Source organism: Nerophis lumbriciformis, linkage group LG02, assembly GCF_033978685.3.
Source record: "Nerophis lumbriciformis linkage group LG02, RoL_Nlum_v2.1, whole genome shotgun sequence".
Classification (NCBI taxonomy): domain Eukaryota; kingdom Metazoa; phylum Chordata; class Actinopteri; order Syngnathiformes; family Syngnathidae; genus Nerophis; species Nerophis lumbriciformis.
The window spans coordinates 20,005,905-20,033,416 of NC_084549.2; the positions used below are offsets into that span (position 1 = coordinate 20,005,905).

At 38.8% G+C, this 27,512-nt stretch overlaps 1 protein-coding gene across 2 annotated transcripts in view; it reads left to right on the top strand.

Annotated features, from left to right (window-relative positions):
- The window catches only part of mlip (muscular LMNA-interacting protein), a 110,318-nt gene extending 103,280 nt beyond the window's left edge, over positions 1 to 7,038 (top strand). For both annotated transcript variants that reach the window (XM_061956783.1, XM_061956707.1), the window contains exon 13: positions 1,141 to 7,038. In XM_061956783.1, coding sequence (XP_061812767.1) covers positions 1,141 to 1,160 — 20 coding nt within the window. In that variant the 3' untranslated portion in view covers positions 1,161 to 7,038. The remainder of the gene's footprint in view (positions 1 to 1,140) is intronic.
- The last annotated feature ends 20,474 nt before the right edge of the window (positions 7,039 to 27,512 follow it).

Genomic DNA, 27,512 nt, shown 5'->3' on the forward strand with positions numbered 1-27,512 from the left:
CGGGCTTAGCTGCTTACGTGCAGTGATTTCTCCAGATTCTCTGAACCCTTTGATGATATTACGAACCGTAGATGGTGAAATCCCTAAATTCCTTGCAATAGCTGGTTGAGAAAGGTTTTTCTTAAACTGTTAAACAATTTGCTCACGCATTTGTTGACAAAGTGGTGACCCTCGCCCCATTCTTGTTTGTGAATGACTGAGCATTTCATGGAATCTACTTTTATACCCAATCATGGCACCCACCTGTTCCCAATTTGCCTGTTCACCTGTGGGATGTTCCAAATAAGTGTTTGATGAGCATTCCTCAACTTTATCAGTATTTATTGCCACCTTTCCCAACCTCTTTGTCACGTGTTGCTGGCATCAAATTCTAAAGTTAATGATTATTTGCAAAAAAAAAAAAAAATGTTTATCAGTTTGAACATCAAATATGTTGTCTTTGTAGCATATTCAACTGAATATGGGTTGAAAATGATTTGTAAATCATTGTATTCCGTTTATATTTACATCTAACACAATTTCCCAACTCATGGAAACGGGGTTTGTATATCTACATGTATTTATACATATATTTAATTGTGATTAATTTTACCTTGTATGCAGCTCTATATAAATATACTATGTATATTGTATACCGTTGTATACTGTAGAACTTTTCACTTTTCACTTTTCTATTAACAAACTCAAAAACATATCAGCCCTCACTCCATGTACTGCAAAAAAAATAGACATTCAAAATTAAACTTTACAGCACAGATAAGAACAACATGTTGTTGCATTAGCTTGTTGTAGTGCAGGATAGAATAGCAATACGGTGCAGATATAAATAAATAGATTACTGTACAGATAAATGTATTGCACTTTTGCATATGCATCCACGTTTATGGATGTATGTTATATCCTCTTCATATTCCAGCGAGTTAACCCATTTTGGGGGAATACATATCCTCGCCATGCCTCCATGGTTTGATTTGATATTTTCAGGACTTATGCAGATCCTAAATGCACAAAACCAGGTACCAATAGGTAAGAAAAGTTGATTTTGCATAATAGAACCCTTAAATGCTTGGGGGATGAACTGAGGCTAAACAGATTTCTGCCCAATTGTCCTTCTTAAACACCTTCATTTTGTATTTGTAGGTGGGAAGTGTGAGCCTTGAAGATACGGGAAGAAGAAGTAGACAAAGTCTAATGGGGCAAGAAGAGAGGAAATCTGAGAGACGAAGACCATTCTCTTTGGGTGAATTACACATCAGGGAGCCAGATCAGTCCCTTTGAGGAAGATGTCCCCATTTCTCTCTTGCCAACACGAACATCAATCAACTCTTCACGCCCCACATCATCTTAAGATATTCATTTGCCGACATGAATTAAGAAATAGGGGAAGAAAATAACTGAGTGGTATAATGTCCTCATTAGTGCTTTGTCAGATCCATTTTCTATACTGCTTGTCCGCAGTGGGGTAACGGGTGAGCTGGAGCCGGTCTACACCCTGGGCATCATTTCATATTGCACACATAGACAAACAGCCGTTCATATTCAGAATTTAGAGTCTCCAGCTACGCTAGCATGAAGGTTTTTGGAATGTGGGAGGAAGCCGATTCCCATCCCAGTCGCTTGAATCAGCACTTTCAAGTCCGAGTCCATGGTTCTGTATTGCCAGCTCCGGGTTGGGGAGGATATCTTGCCCTAAGTGGAGGAGTTCAAGTACCTCGGAGTCTTATTCACGAGTGAGGGAAGAGTGGATCGTGAGATTGACAGGCGGACCGGTGCGGCGTCCTTTTATTTTTTATTTAGCCTTTATGGTAAAATCCCATTGAGATCAAAGATCTCTTTTCCAAGGGAGACCTGGCCAGGAGGGCAGCAGCAAGGTTACATTAAAAACAGTAAACAAATACATAAAACATCACATTTACAACATTAAAACTTGCTCACATAACACATGTGCATACAGACAAGGTAGACTGCAGTCCTTTCACAGAAGCTTTAAACTCATTCAATGTAACAAGGGTTTGAAGTTTAATATTCGATTGTAGGTTATTCCAAGCCTTCGGAGCTGAAAACCTAAATGCTTTCTTGCCCAGTTCAGTTCTTACTTTGGGGATGACAAATTGCAGAACATTCATTTAACGAAGATTGTGACTTCCTTGTTTCTTTGTTAAAAGACAAGACAGATAAGATGGAGTGATACCCAGAATGGTTTTGTCGATGAAAACATACCAATGATTGAGGCGTCGAGCACATAAAGATGCCCAGGCTTCAGTATTGCGGACGCTGTATCGATCCGTTGTGGTGAAGAAGGAGCTGAGCCGGAAGGAAAAGCTCTCAATTTACCGGTCGATCTACGTTCCCATCCTCACCTATGGTCATGAGCTTTGGGTTATGACCGAAAGGACAAGATCACGGGTACAAGCGGCCGAAAATGAGTTTCCTCCGCCGGGTGGCGGGGCTCTCCCTTAGAGCAGTGGTTCTTAACCTTGTTGGAGGTACCGAACCCCACCAGTTTCATATGCGCATTCACCGAACTCTTCTTTAGTGAAAAATTAAATGTTTTTTTTCAAATTCAAGACAAAGTTGTATGTTTTGGTAACACTTTAGTATGGGGAACATATTCTAAGTAACAAAGACTTAATTTAGAGTTTTTTGGACACTATTTTCTAAGTAACAAAGACGTAATTTAGAGTTATTTGGTTAGGGTTAGGGTTAAAGGGTTAGGGCCAGGGTTAGGGTTATAATAAGGCCATGCCGAATAAGTCATTAATAAGTACTTAATAATGACTAGTTAAGAGCCAATATGTTACTAATTTGCATGTTAATAAGCAACTAATTAATGGTGAATATGTTCCCCATACTAAAGTGTTACCATGTTTTATTACTGGTGCACAAAATGAACCGTGCATGAACATCACCTTGTTCAAAGAACAAAACCAACACAGTGCATAAACTCACAACAAATTACACACCTGCAAATCAGTCTGACTTCTGTTGTTGCCATATCCGTAATACGCCGACAGGGAGGAGTTTTCATTTACACGATGAGTCGAGGGTGTGTCTTGACCTCCGCCGAACCCCAGAGCCTGACTCACCGAACCCCTAGGGTTCGATCGAACCCAGGTTAAGAACCACTGCCTTAGAGATAGGGTGAGAAGCTCTGTCATTTGGAAGGAGCTCAAAGTAAAGCCGCTGCTCCTCCACATTGAGAGGAGCCAGATGAGGTGGTTCGGGCATCTGGTCAGGATGCCACCTGAACGCCTTCTGAGGGAGGTGTTTAGGGCACGTCCAACCGGTAGGAGGCCACGGGGAAGACCCAGGACACGTTGGGAAGACTGTGTCTCCCGGCTAGCCTGGCAACGCCTCGGGATCCCCCGGGAGAAGCTGGACGAAGTGGCTGGGGAGAGGAAAGTCTGGGCTTCTCTGCTTGGGCTGCTGCCCCCGTGACCCGACCTCGGATAAGCGGAAGAAGATGGATGGATGGATGGGAGGAAGCCGTAGTACCTGGAGAAACAAGCAAATGCCCAAGCAAATTCAAACTGTCAATCCAATATGCCAACCACCCGTCCCCACCGTACGTCCCTCTATCTGACACAAGCATTCGTCAATTCTTTTTTTTTTTTTTTTTTTTAAAGATGTTGGATAAAAGCTCCCTTTTTTTAAGATTTTGCCTTGGCGGCTTGGCGTGGGTTGAGTAATGAGCTGCCGATTGACAAAACAATTAGTTTTCAGTTTGCTATTTTCCAACAAAAGTAGTAAAATACATTCGAGGCTTGTTGCAGCTCTCTATGAACCATTTTGGGTATGTGCTGAGAAACTTGCATGTCACCAAAAAGCTGGTATTCTTTCCTTGTTGCCATGGTGACGGAAGGAGTGACTGTCCTTCAGCCATGAAAAGAACGTTTTCTTTGGTAACGAGACGTGATAACAAGTCGGCTGCTTAAACGGACCCATAGCGTCCGGATGACCGAAATTTTATCGACAATTTTTTTGCAGTTGAAAATTAATTTGGCGTTAATTTCCAATAATATTGTTTAGTTTTTAGCAATGGGTAGATAAATAACTGTATTTGGAACGGCCCATTTCTATCTGCACATTCGATATGCCCTCTTTAAGTGTGACGCCGTCCACCGAACTGGAGCCCATTTCCCCGCATAGACAGTGTGGATAAAGGCATGTAAAACTATTATTTTCATCCCTTGTATGTTTTTGTCGCCCTGGTCCACGATTACTTCAAAACTGATATGGTTTTGTGACGTGTGGCTACAGAAACAATAAGTCAACATAACTAAAAGAAGAATGTATTGTTTAGAGCAGATCTGGGCAAATTAAGGCCCGGGGGCCACGTGCGGCCCGTTAAGCTTTTCAATCTGGCCCGCCGGGCATTCCCAAATAATTTTTTTTACATCTTTAAGATGGAAAGTGTAGCTGCCATTATGATGTGCAGTGATGTTTTCTAATGACCGTAAGTCTTGAACGATACAAAGTATTTCTATGGTTGGAATCTGCGCTTTTGCATGATATTTTAGTGACTAGTGTTGTCCTGATACCAATATTATTTCGATACTTTTCAGTACTTTTCTAAATAAAGGGGACCAGAAAAAATTTCATTATTGGCTTTATTTTAAGAAAAAAATCTTAGGCTGCGGCGGACCGGTACTTTTCAGAGGCAGTATGGTACCGAATAGGATTCATTAGTACCGCGGTACTATACTAATACCCGTATACCGTACAACCCTACTAGTTACTATGGTAATCTACGTCACAGCAGGTCAGACGAGGCACCAAGCAGTGTGGGTGTGGCTTGATTGTAAAATATGTCGATTGAGAGGGGGTGTGACGTTCATATGTTCTCAATATTCAGGGTTTTATCGTTCATAGAAACATTTAAAATTCCGTTTTTAAGGCGGTCTGTCATAACATTTTTAGCATTCAATCAGACTTTATTGTGAGGTTTTGTATTAGTTTTCCTAAAAAATAGATATACTGGCCCCCAGACAATTTTTTTTTCTCTAAATTTGGCCCCCGAGTCAAAATAATTGCCCAGGCCTGGTTTAGAGCAAAGTTTAGTTAAAATTACCACGAAGATCCTGACTTCCTAGGCCCAAAAAATCATGTTGTAAGTTAAAAGTCCAAAAGGCAGTGTTCTGGCCAAAATGTAGCCTTGATGCTGGATTTTAAACAATTTAAATGTGCTTTTATTAAACCTGGCTAGGGTGTGTCTGTAGTTTTAACCTCAAAGAGCTGTGCTTTTCTACACAGGTCCACAATAGTTTGTGTTATTGTGTACTTAATCACACACACACACACACACTCACACACACACACACATATTCTTGTATTTTGTACCTTCTCGAGACCTCCGAAAAATGCCTACCTCTTTAGGACCACCCTTTCTAGATATATAATGATGTGTATTTACAACATTAATAATATATACATACTATGCAATATAAAAAAAAAACTTGTTGTGAAAGATGAGTTGGAATTTCACCAGAAAAAGGTCCCAATTTCACAAGAAAAACTTAGAATGTTGGCAGCATTATAACAAAAGTCGTAATTTTACTCAACGCAAGTCAAAGTTTTACAAGAAAAACTGAACATTTGTGCAATATTATGATAAAAGTCGGAATTTTACTCAATAACAGTCGCAATTTTACTAGAAAAACTTACAATTTTGGCAATTTAATGAAAAGAGTCGTAATTTTACTGGACAAAAGTCACAATTTTATAAGAAAACTTTAAAATGTTGGCAATATTATAATAATAATCGGAATTTTTACTTGGCAAAACTATGACAAAAGTCATAATTTTACTCAAAAAATGTCATTATTTTACAAGAACAACAAAAAAAAAGGTCAATATTGTGATAAAAGTCAGAATTGTACATGACAAATGTCACAATTTTGCATTAAAGGGTAATAATTTTACGAGAAAATATTGCAATATTACAGAAACAGAAAGAATATGAGAAATTGTTCCCAATTTTATAAGAAAAACGTCGACACTTTTAGTTAATTTTTTTGTTTGTAATCGTTTTTTTATCTTCATTATTTACTTCAAGTTATTTCAAGTATGTCGCTATACACATATATATATATATTTTTTTCTAATACATTTTGGCCAAAGGGGGCGCATTTCAATCTTTTACACACACTTGTTATTACATATGTTGGCCAGAGGGGGAGCACTTTTAAAACCGACATACAGTCAATTAGAAAAATCCCTCCTTTTTGGGATCACCCTAATTTTGATAGATTTCACCGCCAGGGGTGCAAATTAGACATTCTCTATTAGATGCAATGGTTTTCCGTATTGGGACCATGATTTATGTCCTAACTTGTTCACCAGTCCTCATATGGAAGGTACTTTTCCTTGTTGATGTCTCAAGAAGGGTATGAATACAAGAACACACACACACACACACACACACACACACACACACACACACACTGTAACTCTTGTCTCAAAATTAAGTAAACATGATTTTTCTCAGGTTTGGTGCTCATAAACAGGTTCCAGTAGGTGACACATATTAGCTGTTATAACATCCAGACAGAGGCAGAGTCATACATGTGTCATTTTATTTTAGTTGTATTTAGTCTTATTATACAGTAGTTAATATAATTTGACTAAATGCTAAAACTCATTGGTTGTATGACCGCGGGAGTTACATTGTTAATTAGATTGTAACAAGTTACCCACCATGTAATACAATGAGATACAACTAAAATAAAGTAAAACGATGCATTCGAGACACATATGGAGAGGGAGCAATGTCAGAGAAGGTTCCATATCTTGTTCTACGGTTATCATCACACTGCTTCCTCTGTGTAATTTTTTGTCTGTGGTAGTATCGCAAAAAAGCCAGAAAAAAACACTTTTGTGAGTTAATTTCTTTTTCGCTGGCGAGTTAAAGCTTCATGCTATTTGATGATACGACGCTTGAAGATGGTTTGAACAAAATACGTTTTATCCGACTTTTAGGCATACGTTTTTTTCCACAACATATTGATTCAACTCCAAATTGTTGCACTGTACTGCAATTTTTTCCTGCCCTCTCACTCCTGAGAGGTAGTCTATTTCTTTTGCATTTTGTCATGCAAATAAAGATCTTTGCTGGATTGCATTGTAAGTGTTAGTGTTTCATTGATGTTACTCTATCTTCAAATGCCTGCACTCAATACTTTAAACAGACCGTATTTTCTGGACTATAAGGTGCACTTAAAATCCTTTTTCCTCCCCTCAAAACAGTGCGCCTTATAACCCGGTGCGCCTAATGTACGGAATACGTTTGGTTGAGCTTACCCACCTCAAAGCTATTTTATTTGGTGCATGGTGTAATGATAAGTGTGACCAGTAGATGGCAGTCAAACATAAGAGATACGTGTAGACTGCAATATGATTGCAATATGTCTCAAGTAAACAACACCAACATTTCAAATGTGCCATTGAAAATATAGAACAGTACACACGGCGCTCAAAAATCTATCAAAATTTTGTAGTACGACTTTGGTAAGCTATGAAGCCTCACCGCTTGAAGGATTGTCAGCGCATTAAACATACGAGTATTATTATGGTGTGTGTGTATAAGGTAAGACATATTATCTGGTGTTTTGTTTCGCAATATAATGCAAAAGCAACTTTTCTTACCTTCTGGTACCTGCTGATCTGTATTTGGAATCTGCATAAATCCTGAAAAATTGCGCGCGTCCGCCTTTGTAGTCCGTGGCAACACCGTAGTTGATAAGCTTCTTTTTTCTCTATCTTCTTGTTATAGGACATTCATTCTCCGCTGTTGCCATTTCTAATACAAAGTAGTGTAAAGTTCTTACTTATATCTGTCAGTAAACTCGCAATGAAAGCGCTAAAACATACCGGTATAGTGAGTTTACATTATTCACCCAAGGAACTTTAGTTATTAGAGTTCCGGTCGGACGGTTTTTCACGGGACACATTTCCTGTGTTGTTGTTTCCGGATGAGGAGATGCTGCTCCGTTATTGGATTAAGTAAAGTCTGAATGTCAGTTAGCTCCATCTTTTGACTCTTCTTCCACTCCCGTCCTTGCACGCTACACCGCTACAACAAAGATGACGTGGAGAAGACGCTGCCGAAGGTGAGCCACGTAAATAAAACCGACACAGCGACGGTCAGAAAGTGGCTTGAAGATGATCTGTAAAACATAATCTATGCAACATTTTGACCAAAGAACCACCATTACATGTTATGTAGACTAGTGGTCCGGTACTGGTCCGCGAATCGATTGGTACCAGGCCGCACAAGAATTTTTTTAATTATTTTTTATTTTTTTATTAAATCATTCTGTTATTAATATTTCTGGTTCCTACATTATATATCAATATAGATCAATAGAGTCTGCAGGGATACAGTCCGTAAGCACACATGATTGTATTTTTTTTATGACAAAAGTGTTTTCAATTTAGAAAAAAAAAAAAAATACAACTCTTTTAATGCGCCCTATAATCGGGTGCGCCTTATATATGAAAAAAGATTTAAAAAAAAAAAAAACATTCATCGGCAGTGCGCCTTATAATACGGTGCGCCTTATGGTCCGGAAAATATGGTACACAATAGTTTGCTGTAATGTGTAAAAAGGTACCAATACAATAAAATGACTGAGGTAAAAATGGTGATTTTCAAAGACCATAAACATGAAAAAAAGCCACAAGTGTCATTTGGATGATAGTCGCACCTGGGTCCTGCAGGATTTGTATTTTTGTTATTCAGATCTAATCTTCACTAAATGTTGGCTGGGCTGGCAATCAGGTTGATTTAGACATGGGTTGGTACAAAGGCATTCTTCAAGTGACATGTTTTGGCTCATTTTCTCATTATGTCATGCACTGCAGAGCATGCGATGTCTAAATCCCTTCCTCTCACTCCATAAGTAAGTGAGCGTTTGAATTTTCTCACATGGAATCTGTCAAACGGGTGGACTCTTCACCAAGACAACGTGATTATAATGTCAACTGTTTTTCTTACTTTCTTCATAAAAACGTGTATTGTTTGGGATTTTAAAATTTTATTAGCTGTCAAAAAGTGCAGCTACGAATACCACAAAAACATCGGACAGATAGAATGAATGCAATAATGTTGCCAATGTAGTCAGAGACACTAAAGTATTATTCGTGATAGTGCTAGAGCAGGGGTGTCAAACGTACGGCTCGCGAACAGGTTTTATCCGGCCCACGGGATGAGTTAAGTATAAAAATGAGCCGAAATTTTATAATGAAAAAAAAAAACTGCTGTTCTAAATGTGTCCACTAGATGTCGCAATAGCAATTCTTTGTATCTTTGTAGATGATGCTACATACGTAAAAAATAAATCACAAGATGTTAGTGCACCAGTCGAGGAAAATGAGCAAACTACATAAATAACATCCTGTAATTTGATTTTGATATTTTTTTTTTTATCTTGATGGATTGAAATTTAACACCCATGAGTTGACTGATAAACATGATCACATAATTTATTCAGAAAATATAAATATAGACAAATAAAGATAGAATACTATTAAACGAAATATGTAAGTGCAAAAAACCTCAACAACATTATGATTTGTACAATTTCTTGTTCTATTTTAAACAAAGAAAACAATCTGAAGTTGTCTTTATTTTTAAGTTATCGTGCCGTGATTTTACCAGTCCCGGCCCACTTGGGAGTAGATTTTTCTCCATCTGGCCCCCGATCTAAAATGAGTTTGACACCCCTGTGCGAGACAGTAACTGAACAAAAAACACATTACTGGTATTGGCAAGTACGCGATACAATACAGTATTGCAATAGTTGTGATATTCTACACAATTTACAGCCTCCGTGGAGGCTGATTCGCGGTCACCTGATAACTTCTCCATGCAGGAGAGGGTGGCAGAGAGAAAAGAGAGACGGCAGATCAACTGGTCTGTAAATGGTTCAATTTACCATGAATTGATTTACTTAAACAAGTTGAAATACTTATTCGGGTGTTCCCATTTTGTGGTCAATTGTACGGAATATGTACTGTACTGTACAATCTACTAATACACGTTTCAATCAATCAATCAATACTGATAAATTAAAAGGATTACATTACAAGATGCATATATTTACACTATATAACAGTAGTAATTCACTGTACAAACTTGAGTCAAAAAACAATTTGATTGAAACGATCCATTTCTATTTTTTGCAATTTTATTAAAAAATTGTCAAAAAATGCCCTCTATTATAAACAGGTTGTATCATGATTTTTCCCCTACATCTAAAATACCTCATTGTGGTCTACATAACATGTAATGTTGGTTCTTTGGTGAAAATTTTGCATAGATTTTGTTTTAAAGACCAATTTTTTTCCCTCCCTTTTAAAACGGTTGGTTTGGAAGTGAACCTCTCCTCATCACGCCCCCTCACGCTGAGTCAGCATGCAGTCGCCCCCGCCCGGCACTAATGTTTTGTAGTTTTTTAGCTTTCTTGCTTTTCTTGTGCACTACGGGCTCTTTTTTTTTTTTAGAGACGTTCACCACAACACAACATCTCAGATGATGTTGCAAGATCAGCGGCTCACCGTGTTTTGTCGGCAACCCGATGTGGGTGGATGAGCGAGAGGAAGGAAGGAAGGAACCGGAATATGAGAGTCCAGTCCATAGTGGGGCCAGCAGGGGGTCCCCTTGCATGTAGACAAGTCAGCAGCGCAGATAGGAGGAGTGGTCCGTCTTGGGTCTTGACTTCGAACAGCTAGCGCATCCTCCGTGTAGGCTGATTCATGGTCACCTGATAACTTCTCCATGCAGGAGAGGGTGGCAGAGCAGAAAAGAGAGACGGCAGATCAACTGGTCTATAAATGGTTCTATTTAAAGGCTAGAGTATACAAATTAGGGTTGTCCTGATACCAATATTTCGGTACCGGTGCCAAAATATGTACCGAAATTTCGTTCTTATCTGTGCTGTAAAGTTCAAATTTGAATGAATATAAAAAGGAAGTCTAAGTCTAAGTCTAAAATGTCTGTGTTGATCATGTTTTTGTTTGGCCATGTGCTGTTTGTTTTTTGGACACTTTCTTAGTTCCTGGTTGTTCACTCCATTGTTTTGTTTCCATAGCAACCCATTAGTTTTCACCTGTCATGTCACGCACCTGTTTCACGTTTTGAGTCACGCACCTGTTGTTAATCATGTCTGTGTTATTTAAGCTTTTCATTTTCTGTTGGTCAGCCTGCCGACATTCACATTTATGCTCTGCACATTCCTGACACTTTGTTTCATGTCCATCGTTCATGCTGCTCTTTTAGTCCATGCCAAGTAAGTTTTTGTTTATTAATGCCACAGTTAGTGTTTTGGTTTCATTGTTCATAGTTTCTGCCTTTGTGCAAGTTTTGTGTTTATAGCCAAGTTTTGTACCTCCACTGTGAGCGCCTTTTGTTTGTTCCTTTTTTTTTGAGTGTTAATATTAAATCATGTACCCACCTCCAAGCCATGTCCGGTCCAAATCATTTGCACCTCGGGAGAACAAACCACGCCCTAGTTCAAGTCATGACAAAGTCTAAGTCTAAGTCTAAAATGTATTCGATACTTTACGATTATTTTCTAAATAAAAGAGACCACAAAAAAATGGCAATTATTGTCTTTATTTTAACAAAAAAATCTTACGGTACCTTAAACATATGTTTCTTATTGCAATCGAAGGTTTTAAGGTTTTACTACTTACGTATAAAATACTACACGGTCTAGCTCCAGCCTATCTTGCTGATTGTATTGTACCATATGTCCCGGCAAGAAATCTGCGTTCTAAGAACTCCGGCTTATTAGTGATTCCCAGAGCCCAAAAAAAGTCTGCGGACTATAGAGCGTTTTCTATTCGGGCTCCAGTACTCTGGAATGCCCTCCCGGTACCAGTTAGAGATGCTACCTCTTAAGTCCCATCTTAAAACTCATTTGTATACTCTAGCCTTTAAATAGACCCCACTTTTAGACCAGTTGATCTGCCGTCTCTTTTCTGCTCTGCCCCACTCTCCTGCGCCGAGAGGTTATCAGGTAACCACAGATGACGCGCTAGCTGTTCAAAGTCGGGACCCGGAGTGGACCTCTCATCTGTGCATCAGTTGGGGACGTCTCTGCGCTGCTGACTTGTCTCCACTCAAGATGATCCCCTGCTGGCCCCACTATGGACTGGACTCTCACATTATTATGTTAGATCCACTATGGACTGGACTCTCACACTATTAACTAGATCCACTCAACATCCATTACACTGGTTGCCCAGGGGAGGGGGTCCCAAAATCTGTGGTCCCATCCAAGGTTTCCCATTGGGTCGAGTTTTTTCTTGCCCTGATGTGGGATCTGAGCTGAGGATGTCGTTGTGGCTTGTGCAGCCCTTTGAGACACTTGTGATTAAGGGCTGTATAAATACACTTTGATTGATTGATCTTCTGAGAGCACAAAGTGCATGTATTTGTATTGTATAATGGCTTTTAAATATGAACATTTTAAAGGCATGCTGTAACCTTTGCAGTGTGGCCTCACATTCATCAACAATGATTTTGCCAGCGCGGTATTTGTACCTCGCCCACTCAGCCTGATTATGCTTTCCCTCGTATTTCAGTTTCCAAGTATACCAATGCACCTGTTGCAGCAACTACACTGTAAAAAAAAGAAAGTTGAAAGAACGCAAATTTTCAAGGCAACATGATGCAACAAGATTTTTGCGTTTTCTCAGACAACAAAAAACAGTGTCTGGCCAGCAGTAGTCAAAAGTTGAGAAAACGCTAAAATCTTGTTGCATCATATTGCCTTGAAAATTTGCGTTTTCTCAACTTTTTTTTTTTTACAGTGTAAAGAAGTTATTGTTGTCAAGTGTGGAAGTGTGCATGGGCGGTGCTGTTTTTTTCACCTTGACTCATCTAACCTGATCTCTTGAATTATAATCGTTGGCATGATGCAATATAATGATGTTGTCCTGCAATTACTAAAAAATACATGACGACCAATACAATATGAATAACACATTATTCTTACTCAGAATGTTGTTTGGGTTTATTCCTTATCTTTTAGAGTTTTGATTGATTGATTTTATTTACAGACAGGCATAATTTTGTATTACATTATTGTTTCTTTTGTTAATATCAATCAATCAAAGTGTATTTATATAGTCCTCAATCACAAGTGTCTCAAAGGGCTGCGCAAGCCACAACGACATCCTCGGCTCAGATCCCACATCAGGGCAAGAAAAAACAGGCGACCGGTGAAATGGATGTCGAGTGGATCTACAAACCCCGTTTCTATATGAGTTGGGAAATTGTGTTAGATGTAAATATAAACGGAATACAATGATTTGCAAATCATTTTCAACCCATATTCAGTTGAATATGCTACAAAGACAACATATTTGATGTTCAAACTGATAAACATTTTTTTTTTTTTGCAAATAATCATTAACTTTAGAATTTGATGCCAGCAACACGTGACAAAGAGGTTGGGAAAGGTGGCAATAAATACTGATAAAGTTGAGGAATGCTCATCAAACACTTATTTGGAACATCCCACAGGTGAACAGGCAAATTGGGAACAGGTGGGTGCCATGATTGGGTATAAAAGTAGATTCCATGAAATGCTCAGTCATTCACAAACAAGGATGGGGCGAGGGTCACCACTTTGTCAACAAATGCGTGAGCAAATTGTTGAACAGTTTAAGAAAAACCTTTCTCAACCAGCTATTGCAAGGAATTTAGGGATTTCACCATCTACGGTCCGTAATATCATCAAAGGGTTCAGAGAATCTGGAGAAATCACTGCACGTAAGCAGCTAAGCCCGTGAGCTTCGATCCCTCAGGCTGTACTGCATCAACAAACGACATCAGTGTGTAAATGATATCACCACATGGGCTCAGGAACACTTCAGAAACCCACTGTCAGTAACTACAGTTGGTCGCTACATCTGTAAGTGCAAGTTAAAACTCTCCTATGCAAGACGAAAACCGTTTATCAACAACACCCAGAAACGCCGTCGGCTTCGCTGGGCCTGAGCTCATCTAAGATGGACTGATACAAAGTGGAAAAGTGTTCTGTGATCTGACGAGTCCACATTTCAAATTGTTTTTGGAAACTGTGGACATCGTGTCCTCCGGACCAAAGAGGAAAAGAACCATCCGGATTGTTATAGGCGCAAAGTTGAAAAGCCAGCATCTGTGATGGTATGGGGGTGTTTTAGTGCCCAAGACATGGGTAACTTACACATCTGTGAAGGCACCATTAATGCTGAAAGGTATATACAGGTTTTGGAGCAACATATGTTGCCATCCAAGCAACGTTACCATGGACGCCCCTGCTTATTTCAGCAAGACAATGCCAAGCCACATGTTACATCAACATGGCTTCATAGTAAAAGAGTGCGGGTACTAGACTGGCCTGCCTGTAGTCCAGACCTGTCTCCCATTGAAAATGTGTGGCGCATTATGAAGCCTAAAATACCACAACGGAGACCCCCGGACTGTTGAACAACTTAAGCTGTACATCAAGCAAGAATGGGAAAGAATTCCACCTCAGAAGCTTAAAAAATGTGTCTCCTCAGTTCCCAAACGTTTACTAAGTGTTGTTAAAAGGAAAGGCCATGTAACACAGTGGTGAACATGCCCTTTCCCAACTACTTTGGCACGTGTTGCAGCCATGAAATTCTAAGTTAATTATTATTTGAAAAAAAAAAAAAAAATTATGAGTTTGAACATCAAATATCTTGTCTTTGTAGTGCATTCAATTGAATATGGGTTGAAAAGGATTTGTAAATCATTGTATTCCTTTTATATTTACGTCCAACTCATATGGAAATGGGGTTTGTAGTTAATAGTGTGAGAGTCCAGTCCATAGTGGGGCCAGCAGGGGATCATCCTGAGTGGAGACAAGTCAGCAGCGCAGAGACGTCCCCAACTGATGCACAGATGAGTGGTCCACCCACGACTTTGAACAGCTCGCACTTCATCTGTGGTCACCTAATAACCTCTCCACGCAGGAGAGGAGGGCAAAGCAGAAAAGAGACGGCAGATCAACTGGTCTAAAAGGGGGGTCTATTTTAAAGGCTAGCGTATACAAATGAGTTTTTAGATGGGACTTAAATGCTTCTACTGAGGTAGCATCTCTAACTGTTACCGGTATGGCATTCCAGAGTACTGGAGCCCGAATAGAAAACGCTCTATAGCCCGCAGACTTTCTTTGGGCTCTGGGAATCACTAATATCAGAGTCCGTTCTGCAAAAAGGTCATCCCTAGAAGCACACAGCTTATGGACAGGGACCCACAGTTAAAATATATATCATCATACAATATAAAAAACACAGAACAATACAATTTCTTTCAAAATCTACCCACCAAATACCCATTTACAATCTCATGACAACCTACCAATAGGTTGACATTTATAAAATAAGGAATCTTTAAATCCACCAAATCAGTTTCCATTCAAGTTTCCAGTCAAGTCTATGTTCAGAAGAAAGCATCGGGTGAACTGAGCTGATGAGTCTGATCAAAGATGCGTGCTTCACATACACGCTGCTACTCTCATCCTCTAATTACCACGTAGTCTCAATGTATGCAAAGAAAGACGCCAATAACACAAAAGCCATTTTCTGCTTAGTGTGAATCGCACTGTGACACAGTCCAGTGCCACAATTACACTTTGAAAAGATGGTATTCAATCTATTTTCATGGAGACACTATATACCTACCAGGGGTCCTCACCTACAACTCAGATAGGCCCAAATACAGAACATTACCTCAGGCGAAAACAAAAACACACACCAAAAAAAATCAATGCAAGCTGAAAATTGCCCTTAGGCCGCACTCTGGACACCACTATATGGAGGTTCATTTGCATCTTTATTACACTACCTTTTTTTTTGACACTGAATTTATGTAACTGTATTTTTTGCGTTTTAATTATGTGAACACATTTTTTTTTAAATTAAATTATGCCGACACTTTCATTGAAAATACATTGTTTTAGCAAAATGCATGTGTTTTAAAATTCAATATTAAAAAAATGTATGATTTAAAATGTAGTGTTTAAAAATTCAGTGCAGAAAAAATATCACTGCAAGACCCACTTCTGGTAAATTAAAACGAGAGCAATCAAATAAAGTTGTTTATTTTTAAAATTGTTACCATTCACAAATACTTTATTTTATGGAATACAATTTTATTCCTACATTTTAGTACAAAAAAATGTAACAACTTCAACTCAATTTTTGATCAAAAACTTGTTTCACAAAAATCTAAACCTGATTTTTTTTTTCCAGCCTGTGCTTATAAATATGCAGGTTATGTATATTTACATATCAATTAGATGTCATATCTTGTTTAGTTTTGGGGTGTTTTCGGGTTTACTTCCTGTTTTACACTCTTATTTTGTTCTCACTTCCTTTTCTGTATGTGTTTATTTACAGTGGCTTCACCCTGCTTCCAGGTGACTAGCGCAGTGTTTTTCAACCACTGTGCCGCGGCACACTAGCGTGCCGTGAGATACAGTCTGGTGTGCCATGGGAGATTATCTAAATTCACCTATTTGGGTTGAAAAAGTATTTTTTGCAAACCAGTAATCTGCTGTTGTTGAGTGTCGGTGCTGTCTAGAGCTCGGCAGAGTAACCGTGTAATACTCTTCCATATCAATAGGTGGCAGCCGGTTGCTAATTGCTTTGTAGATGTCGGAAACAGCGGGAGGCAGTTTGAAGGTAAAAAGGTGTCTAATGCTTAAACCAAAAATAAACAAACAGTTGAGTACCCCTAAGAAAAGGCATTGAAGCTTAGGGAAGGCTATGCAGAACGAAACTAAAACTGAACTGGCTACAAAGTAAACAAAAACAGAATGCTGGACGACAGCAAAGACTTACTGCGGAGCAAAGACGACGTCCACAATGTACATCCGACCATGACATGACAATCAACAATGTCCCCACAAAGAAGGATAAAAACAACTTAAATATTCTTGATTGCTAAAACAAAGTAGATGCGGGAAATATCGCTCAAAAGAAGACATGAAACTGCTACAGGAAAATACCAAAAAAAAAAGAGGAAAAGCCACCAAAATAGGAGCGCACGACAAGAACTAAAACACTACACACAGGAAAACAGCAAAAAACTACAAATAAGTCAGGGCGTGATGTGACAGGTGGTGACAGTACACCTACTTTGAGACAAGAGCTATATTGATGCATGGTTGGTTATGGTTTAAAGTCATATCCAACAATTGCGACAACGACTTTTTACTGTCAACTGAGTTTCGTTTTTTAGTGATTTCTGCTGGTGGTGTGCCTCCGGATTTTTTCAACGCACAAAATGTGCCTTGGCTCCAAAAAGGTTGAAAAACACTGGACTAGCGATTGTGCTTTAAACATTGCCACAAATAATCACCTGAGGACTATTTAAGCAAGTTTCACAGCTTAGTTTGTTGGCGGGTCACTGCTGCTTTGTGGCTGTTTTCTACTTGGTGCTCTCTCCTGAGGAAAGCGCAAAGTTTTTAGTTTCTGATTTTTGAACAGCTTTGTGTTTTTGCATTTCAGTGCTTCTTGGACTTTTTTTTGCCTCTGCATTCTTGGGTGCATTATCAGACGACTCTGTAGTTTTTGTGTTTTTTGTATATTGTGCCACTACTTTTGAGCGTCTGCTTTTGTTTATTAAATACTTTATTTCAATTATGCCATTTTGCATCTTGGGTCACGCCACCTACACGAAGAGCAGAGCCTAACAGGTTGGCTATTGAAGATACAGTATTGTGATTATTTTTGTTATTGGATTTTCAGATTTGGGTTTTAGCCAGAAAACATTTTTTTTTTCCATAACAAAAAGGGCATGAAACATAAAAAGTTATATCGACATATAGAGTTGATCTAGATATTTAAGTGTTGTTAGTTTTAACATAGTTATGACTGAGACCTTTACGGATCCCCTGCTTGAGAGGAGCCCCTGTCAGAATAATTGTATCTAAGTTGAGTTCAGCTCGCCCTGCGAGAGGACAAAAGCTGTCTTAGATCTTACCAAGCAAAAGGCTTGTAAAACTCCACTGTGTAGGATGGGAAGCGACATGAAGGCGTCGGTTTCTTTCTTCTATTGTAATCCACAGGAAGATTTTATCTTGACCCGAGATCTACAAGGCGGAGAGGAAGCAGGACCTGACGCAAGCTCCAGGCACCTTTTCTTTGAACTGTTTTACGACCTTTTCTTTGAAATGTTTTGCAACCAAAGGCGACGGCTGTTTACGACCCCCCTCTCTTAGAAACAGCTGTTGCCATGTAATCAGGGAAAGTCCAAATAAAAGAGGAGGCGTACAATCTTTCGTCAGAGCGTGGGACGACACTGTGTCATTGAGCTGAATTTAATTCTGTCTCTGCTTAATTCCTTGCTTCTTGTCTTGTTTAATAGATGTCATCAGTGTTTAAGCCTGACACCCCAAAGATGAAAAGAAAATCTATTTATTGTATTTTGGAGATGAAACATATCAAAATGGCCCCTATATGCTTACATTTTTCAGTGTGCAGGCCTCAGTGGAAAAAGTTTGGACATCCCTGATATAAGCTTTTTTTTATGAATGTTTTTACCTTGCACGGAAATTTGTTCTCTTCGGTATAAAAATGCTCTTTGAAAATTACAATAAATCTCTTTGACTTTGAATATTTGTGTTAAACCAATTACTCTCCATCTGGCACTGACACTGTGCTGATGACATTTCTGACCCTTGGACAAAAATACATGTATGCAAAAGGGTCATTAGGTATAGGCTAATATGATGGAAAGTGATACAATTGGCCTTTAATACACGATTGCTCACATGTTTAGATTTTTTGTGAAACAAGTTTTTTTTTGCGATGAGGTGGCGACTTGTCCAGGGTGTACCCCGCCTTCCGCCCGATTGTAGCTGAGATAGGCTCCAGCGCCCCCGCGACCCCAAAGGTAATAAGCGGTAGAAAATGGATGGATGGATGGAAGTTTTTTAATCAAACGAGTTTAAATTAATGCATTTTCTGTATTAAAACGCACTAATTCATGGAATATAATGTCATTGGATGGTAACAATTTTTGAAAATGTACACATTGTTTTAAAGAGTTAAAAAAATAGAGGCTCCCGAGTCCTGACTTTGTTCATTAAAGGACATGTATACATACTAGCTGTACCACAAAGCAGGAATGCATCTACATTTGAATGTTTCATTGATTCTGCGCTGGACCCCCTGTAGACTTCAACCTCCCCTGCATTCCAGCCCGACTGAGTCAACCAGCTCTGTGAGCAGTGACTCTCATGTCTGACACTATGGGTCTGCAGTAGTAAACTAATGCAATGTTTTGTAACGTTTTCCAGGCTGAGGAACCCAAACTAAAAGACAGATGGAGCAGGGACCCTCTGCAGTACTTACAGTATATCTTTTGACTAAAATGCTGTAGCGGGCCGTGTGTTTCCCACCTAGGCCTTCAGTAATGTCCCACTTCAATGATTACCTCTCAAAATACCATGATTTATGTCACCACATGGCCCTGTGATACAGGAAGAAGGGATATAAGACTATGGTTCTGCCTCTCCAGGTTAAGAGTGCTTCATTTTTTTGACCTAGGATCCTCCGGGTACTGCAGACCTGCTTAATGAGGCTCGCTTGTAACAAAGCAACGCCGCACTGCCGTGTCACCCTCCTGCCCGGGAGGGGGTGACAAGACCTTAAATATACTTCACAAGAAACACAGAGTTGCTGTTTCTTTCTAGTCTTTATTCAAAGACAGCCAACATGAGAATGCTTTTTAGGAAATGCTTAAAGGCCTACTGAAACCCACTACTACCGACCACGCAGTCTGATAGTTTATATATCCATCCATCCATCCATCCATTTTCTACCGCTTATTCCCTTCGGGGTCGCGGGGGGCGCTTATATATCAATGCTGAAATCTTAACATTGCAACACATGCCAATACGGCCAGGTTAGCTTACTAAAGTGCAATTTTAAATTTTGCGCGAAATATCCTGCTGAAAACGTCTCGGTATGATGACGTCAGCGCGTGACGTCACGGATTGTAGAGGACATTTTGGGACAGCATGGTGGCCAGCTATTAAGTCGTCTGTTTTCATCGCAAAATTCCACAGTATTCTGGACATCTGTGTTGGTGAATCCTTTGCAATTTGTTCAAAGAACAATGGAGACAGCAAAGAAGAAAGCTGTAGGTGGGAAGCGGTGTATTGCGGCAGGTGTTGTGCTGGATAACGCACGCTCGCCGTAGAATGCACCCCCTGACTGTTTTGCCGGATAACACAGCCGGTGTTTCATTGTTTACATTCCCGAAAGATGACAGTCAAGCTTTACCATTGGCCTGTGGAGAACTGGGACAACAGAGACTCTTACCAGGAGGACTTTGAGTTGGATACGCAGACGCGGTACCGTGAGTACGCATGCAGCTGCGGCTTCCAAACATTTGATCGCTTGCCAGTACGTGCGTGCCGCTATGTGCATGTCACGTACGTAACTTTGGGGACTTTGGGGAAATATATGTGCTGTATGAACTTTGGGGAGGTGAACGGTACTTTGGGCTGTGGGATTGAGTGTGTTGTGCAGGTGTTTGAGTTGTATTAGCGGGTTATATGGACAGGAGGGGGGAGGTGTTTGTTATGCGGGATTCATTTGTGGCATATTAAATATAAGCCTGGTTGTGTTGTGGCTAATAGAGTATATATATGTCTTGTGTTTATTTACTGTTTTAGTCATTCCCAGCTGAATATCAGGTCCCACCCGCCTCTCACAGCATCTTCCCTATCTGAATCGCTCCCACTGCCCTCTAGTCCTTCACTCTCACTTTTCTCATCCACGAATCTTTCATCCTCGCTCAAATTAATGGGGAAATCGTCACTTTCTCGGTCCGAATCGCTCTCGCTGCTGGTGGCCATGATTGTAAACAATGTGCAGATGTGAGGAGCTCCACAACCTGTGACGTCACGCTACTCGTCTGCTACTTCCGGTACAGGCAAGGCCTTTTTATCAGCAACCAAAAGTTGCGAACTTTATCGTCGATGTTCTCTACTAAATCCTTTCAGCAAAAATATGGCAATATCGCGAAATGATCAAGTATGACACATAGAATGGACCTGCTATCCCCGTTTAAATAAGAAAATCGCATTTCAGTAGGCCTTTAAAGGCGGCACTATATTGCAAGCCTGAAACAACTATTTCACTCAGCCATCTCAGGACTACTGGGTTAGAGACCTGGGTTGTAGTGTCCGCCACAATACAGACATATCCATGTGTGTTGCCTTCATTAGTTTTTAGTTTTTTTTAGTTTTTTGTGGTTCCAGACAGATTTTTTTTTGGTCCATTATGGCTCTTTTAACACTTAGGTTTGACCCGACCCCTGGCCTAACCCAACCAACAAATCTCAGTATAAATGTAGTACATTATTAGGTAACAAAGTAACACGACAAACACAGTGTGAATTGATTATCTACGCGGACAAACCTTTTATTGTTGTAATTCCTCGCCTCCTTCGAGGTTCTGTGTGTTCAAACATGGCGCCGTGTGTCTCCTCTTCTTCGACGTGATGGCTTCACACGTTCTTGTCACAACTCCTTGACATATTTTTCAGCAATAAATTAGTATAAATATATGTGTGTGTATATATATATATATATATATGTGTGTGTTGTTTTTTTCTGTATTTTTCTGTTTGATTCTTTACACAAGTTTTGGGTGATACTACAACCTTTATTTTGTGGTACTAAAAATATCGACATTATCATTGTCGTATTGACTATGTAAGGCTCTTAGTATATATATATATATATATATATATATATATATATATATATATATATATATATATATATATATATATATATATATATATATATATATATATATATACATACATACACTGTATTAATATATATATATATATATATATATATATATATATATATATATATATATATACATACATACACTGTATTAACATATATACTGTATATATTCCTATATATATAAATGTATACATTGTATTTATACATATATATAAATATACTGTACTGTATTTATATACTGTATATATATATATATATATATATATATATATATATATATATATATATATATATATATATATATATATATATATATATATATATATAAATATACTGTACTGTATATATATATAAATGTATACATTGTATTTATACATATATACATATATATATATATTTATATATATATATATATAAATATACTGTACTGTATTTATATATATATATATATATACTGTATTTACACACATATACATACATACATATATACTGTATATATATATATATACATATATATATATATATATATATATATATATATATATATATATATATATATATATATATACATACACATATAGGCGAGGTTTCTGTGGTTTATCCGTTATACAGTGCTCAATACCGGGGTAGAGCGGAATATACGTTAGGTCAGGAAAAAACACAGAGACTATATCATCCCTACAAGCCTGTTTCGTAGGTTTCCCTGCTCATCAGGGTATTTTATTTATTTTATTGTAAAATCCCCTGACGAGCAGGCTTGTAGGGATGATATCGCCTCTGTGTTTTTTCCTGACCTAACGTGTATATATATATATATATATATATATATATATATATATATATATATATATATATATATATATATATATATATATACATATATATATATATATATATATACTGTTTTTATATAAATGAAACATAGTTGGCCCAGTGGTGGATCTTGGGCTTGAAAAGGTTGGTAACCACTGCTCCAAAGTAACAGTACTCTCACCTCTTACTTGACTGCATTTTCTGGCTCTTCTAGCCACTTCTGCCGGACAGTTTGTGCAACATGAAGCTCAACCAAGAAATTAAATAAAAAGACGCAGCAAATGTCAAACAAAACATGTAGTTCAAACAAGCATCTTCTGAAAATCTAATCTAAAAAAAAAATATTCAAAAGTATGCATCGGTTTCCTTGTCATCCCCAAAGAAGTGTGTTATTATAGTCAAATGTGATGATAACCATAGAACAAGAATTGCCACTTAAATCCTACAATGAGCTCAACATGTACATAGAAGACACTCCACACGGATATTAAAATGTTCCACTGGCTGTTTGAGACAGTTTTGATTTAGAACTTAGCTGCATCTTTCAAAAAAAGGTCAGTTTGACCTCATTATAGTTTATACGATCATTCCATCAACAGGTGTAAAATGAATAGCCTTGAACAATGATGAAGTAGTAGATGGTGTACCTTTTATTCAATTTCCTCTGCATTCTGTGTCATTACTTGATCTTTTCTCTATTTAATCAGATTCTTTATTAGCCTCTCCTGACTCTTTTCTCGCGTAATCCGTCGCAGTCTGCACCCTCTTCCCTCCTCTCTCCTCTGCACGACGTGCTCTGTATCTCAAACGACATATATTCAACTTTCTATGGAAGGGAATATGAAGACCTCAGATGTTAAAGTCAAAGTACCAATGATTGTCACACACAAACTGGGTATGGTGAAATTTGTCCTCTGCGTTTGACCCATCCCATTTTTCACCCCCTGGGAGTTGAGGGGAGCAGTGGGCAGCGGCGGTGCCACGCTCGGGAATCATTTTTGGTGATTTAACCCCCAATTCCAAACAAAAACAGACATCTCTGTTTTAAATCTATCTTTTTTTGTGGAGCAGTCATTTTGCCAATGTGGGATGCAATTGACTAACACTCCTCTCCCCCTTCCACATCCCACCTCCCCGGATTGTAAATAACCGAATGCAAATAATCAAATGTATTTCTAATGTATATACTTGTTCTTATGCTATCTGAACTCACTATGTTCACTGCTCGCTGTAATATCCTACCAAGTCAGACCTATACTGTTTCAATGCCCATTTCTCTGATGATGCAATTGTTGATGACTGAAGTATGCTGTTATCAACCAAACCCTCCTCATCCCACCCCCCGGATTGTAAATAATGTAAATAATTCAATGTATATACTCTGATGATTAACTTGTGTGATGACTGTATTATGATGATAGTATATATTTGTACCATGATCTGATCACGTCGACCCCGACTTAAACAAGTTGAAAAACTTATTCGGGTGTTACAATTTAGTGGTCAATTGTACGGAATATGTACTGAACTGTGCAATCTACTAATAGAAGTTTCAATCAATCAATCAATCAAAATTGCGTCGTTTCTAACAACCAAAATAATAATAATAATAATAATAATAATAACTGGGATTTATATAGCGCTTTTCTAAGTACCCAAAGTCGCTTTACATGTAGAACCCATCATTCATTCACACCTGGTGGTGGTAAGCTACTTTCATAGCCACAGCTGCCCTGGGGTAGACTGACGGAAGCGTGGCTGCAATTTGCGCCAACGGCCCCTCCGACCACCACCTATCAATCATCATTCAATTCACCGGTGTGAGTGGCACCGGGGGCAAAGGGTGAAGTGTCCCGCCCAAAGACACAACGGCAGCGATTTTTATTTATTTTTTTTTTTTATTTTTTTTTTTTTTGGATGGTAAGAGGCGGGGAGCGAACCTGCAACCCTCAGGTTTCTGGCACGGTTGCTCTACCCACTACGCCATGCCGCCCCAGTGACAGTCACAATTTGAAAAATGCACGTTAAATTCTGATCATTTTACTTTTTCAGCAATACGTTTGGGTTTTTTTTCTGCAAAAACGGACTAATCCTATTTGGTCTCAGCCTGGCTCTATAAGTGAATGAAAACAGATGCAATTTTTCAGAGGAATGCCTATTCCAACACTGTAATTAATTAATTTAATCCAAACAAACACCTTTTCTGGGTGAGTTCAGGGTTTACGTTGACCGCTGCATCGCGACATAATGACAACTGCATCACAGGACACCAGCAGCAGAGTAAGCACACGATTCAGTTTGTCATTCGAGAAAATAGTGGCTGTACACGCACGCAGGCAATAGATGGCATCTTTCCGACCACACTATGTCAAGCAATCAAGACAGCGTCTCTTTCTGCGCCCAGTCGGCGAGGGCACCATGCGCTCACTGATTTCATCAAAGGTACTCATTACTGAAAATGTCATTGTGCGACAATCACGGCAAAGCAGACACAAAGCCAGCGGACATGAGCGCTGTTATTGGACGACATCATCAAATTTTGATGCACTGATTGGTCTGATGGATTTGTCGGTTGAATGTTTGTATTCAACTTGAAGAAAGCAAACCACCAGGTTTAAGTAAATAATGGTTGAGCCCATAATAAATTAAGGAGCCTTAGTTGGACATGGAATTAGCTCTCTCACGAGAAGAGGCAATACATTCAGACTTTGGAATGCAAAAGGGATAGCTCTATCCTAGAGGAGAGACTCCATGTTTATCTTAAACGCCAACCTACAAGTTATGGTATACATCTGTTGTCTTCCCAGTCACTTACACACGAACACCTCCTTACATGGTCAGGTTGTACTCTCCCGAATTAAAACACACCCAGACAGAGAAATAAGGAATATAAGACTGTGGTTCGGCTCCTCCAAGTTAGGAGTGCCTCATTATCTTGACCTGACCTCCTCCAGGAACTGCAGTGCTGTATACTGATGCTCGCTTGTAATAAAGCAACTTTTGGTTCAGTAAAGCGTCTCTGACGTCTCTTTTGATCCAGCCGCACTTCCGTGTCGCCCTTCTGTCCGGACGAGGATGACAAGACCAGAAATACACATCGGTGTTAACCAGTATTTCTCAACATGTGGTGCGCATACCATTAGTGGTATGCAGGCTCTATCTAGTGGTACGCCAAATAATCACTTAATTACATATTCAAACACAGTTTTACTGTTCAAACTGGGTGTAATGTTACAGTGGTCAAAGTATTAAATATACTTGTTAAATACAATTTCTGCCTGGTTTTAATGAATATTTGGGCCTACTACACTATTGTGTTTTGATGTTGGTCATTATTGTGGTACTTGGAGGGCCAAGTGTTTTCTGCGGTGGTACTTGGTGGAAAAAGTTTGAGAACCACTGGTGTAAACTACAAAAAGTATTTAGTGGTACTCACAGCTCAAAATCGGCAGAATGGCGTTAATATTTTTTTGATCCTGACATGCAGTCTTTTCTTCCTTTGCAGATAAAACAGCTTCGATTTTACAGTGCATATGTTGTATTTGTTTATATAATAGTTCAAATTTTCTCATTTTAAGGGTACGCCTCATCCCCTCGGTGGGGGTGGGAAATACTGGGATTTTTTTAGATTAATCGGATACCAAGTCAATACAGGGCTAGTATCGCCGATACTGATACCAATACTTTAGGCTTGAAATGTAATGACTAGGGATGTGCCGGTTGATCAGCCATTGATAGTGCATTGAATGTGCACAGTGCATATGTTGGATTTGTTTATGTATAGTAGTTCAAGTTTTCTCATTTTCTCATTTTAAGTCATGACATTTGAAATGTCATGACTAGGGATGTGCCTATTGATCAGTCATTGATAGTGCATAGTGCATAGATTGTGCATTGATAGTGCATAGTGCATTGATAGTGCACAGTGCATATGTTGGATTTGTTTATATTATAGTTCAAGTTTTCTTATTTTCTCATTTTAAATCATGAGATTTGAAATGTCATGACTAGGGATGTGCCGATTGATCAGTCATTGATAGTGCATTGATAGTGCACAGTGCATATGCTGGATTTGTTTGTATAATAGTTCAAGTTTTCTCATTTTAAGGGTACTCCTCTTCCCCTCGGTAGGGGTGGGAAATACTGGGATTTTTTTTTTTAGATGAATGGGATACCAAGTCAATCCAGGGCTAGTATTGCCGATACTGATACCAATACTTTTGGCTTGAAATGTCATGACTAGGGATGTGCCGATTGATCAGCCATTGATCAATATCAGCTGATTTTTGTGAAAAAGTATGAGATTATTAATGCCTTTTAATGCCGATCACAAACACAGATCCCCTCTGGCTGACATTGAATTTATTTTAGTCCCCTGGCTAGCAGGTAATTATGTGTGTCCATTCACAGATGGGGCCAGTCCCCTTAATTAATAATGACCACCTCCATTACGGTAAATAAACTGCATTTTTTAGTATCTTGAGCATTATTATCAAATAAGTCACTGGGGGACGAGGCTAAACATGTTACACACTGAGAGCAAGTCAGGAGAAGATACACTAATTGCTAAACTAACCACTAAGATACCTTTAAACAACACCAAAACAAGTGCTTAGTAAACTCTAAGAAGTGTAGATGGAATCTAAGCACCTTTTAAAAGGAAATGAACAAGAAGGTGTATACGAGTTGAAAGATATTACAACAACTTTCGCTTTGTCTCTGTAACGCAGCTGTTAAATTGTATAAAAATATTATATTATATAAAAATGAACTAGAGCTCGTCTGTTATGCCATTTCCTCAAGGTAACAGAAACGCATTCTACAACCTGCCCTATTGTACGATTTTTACCATGTTGGTAAAAATACAAACACAATACATATATATAAAACATAATAAAACATATT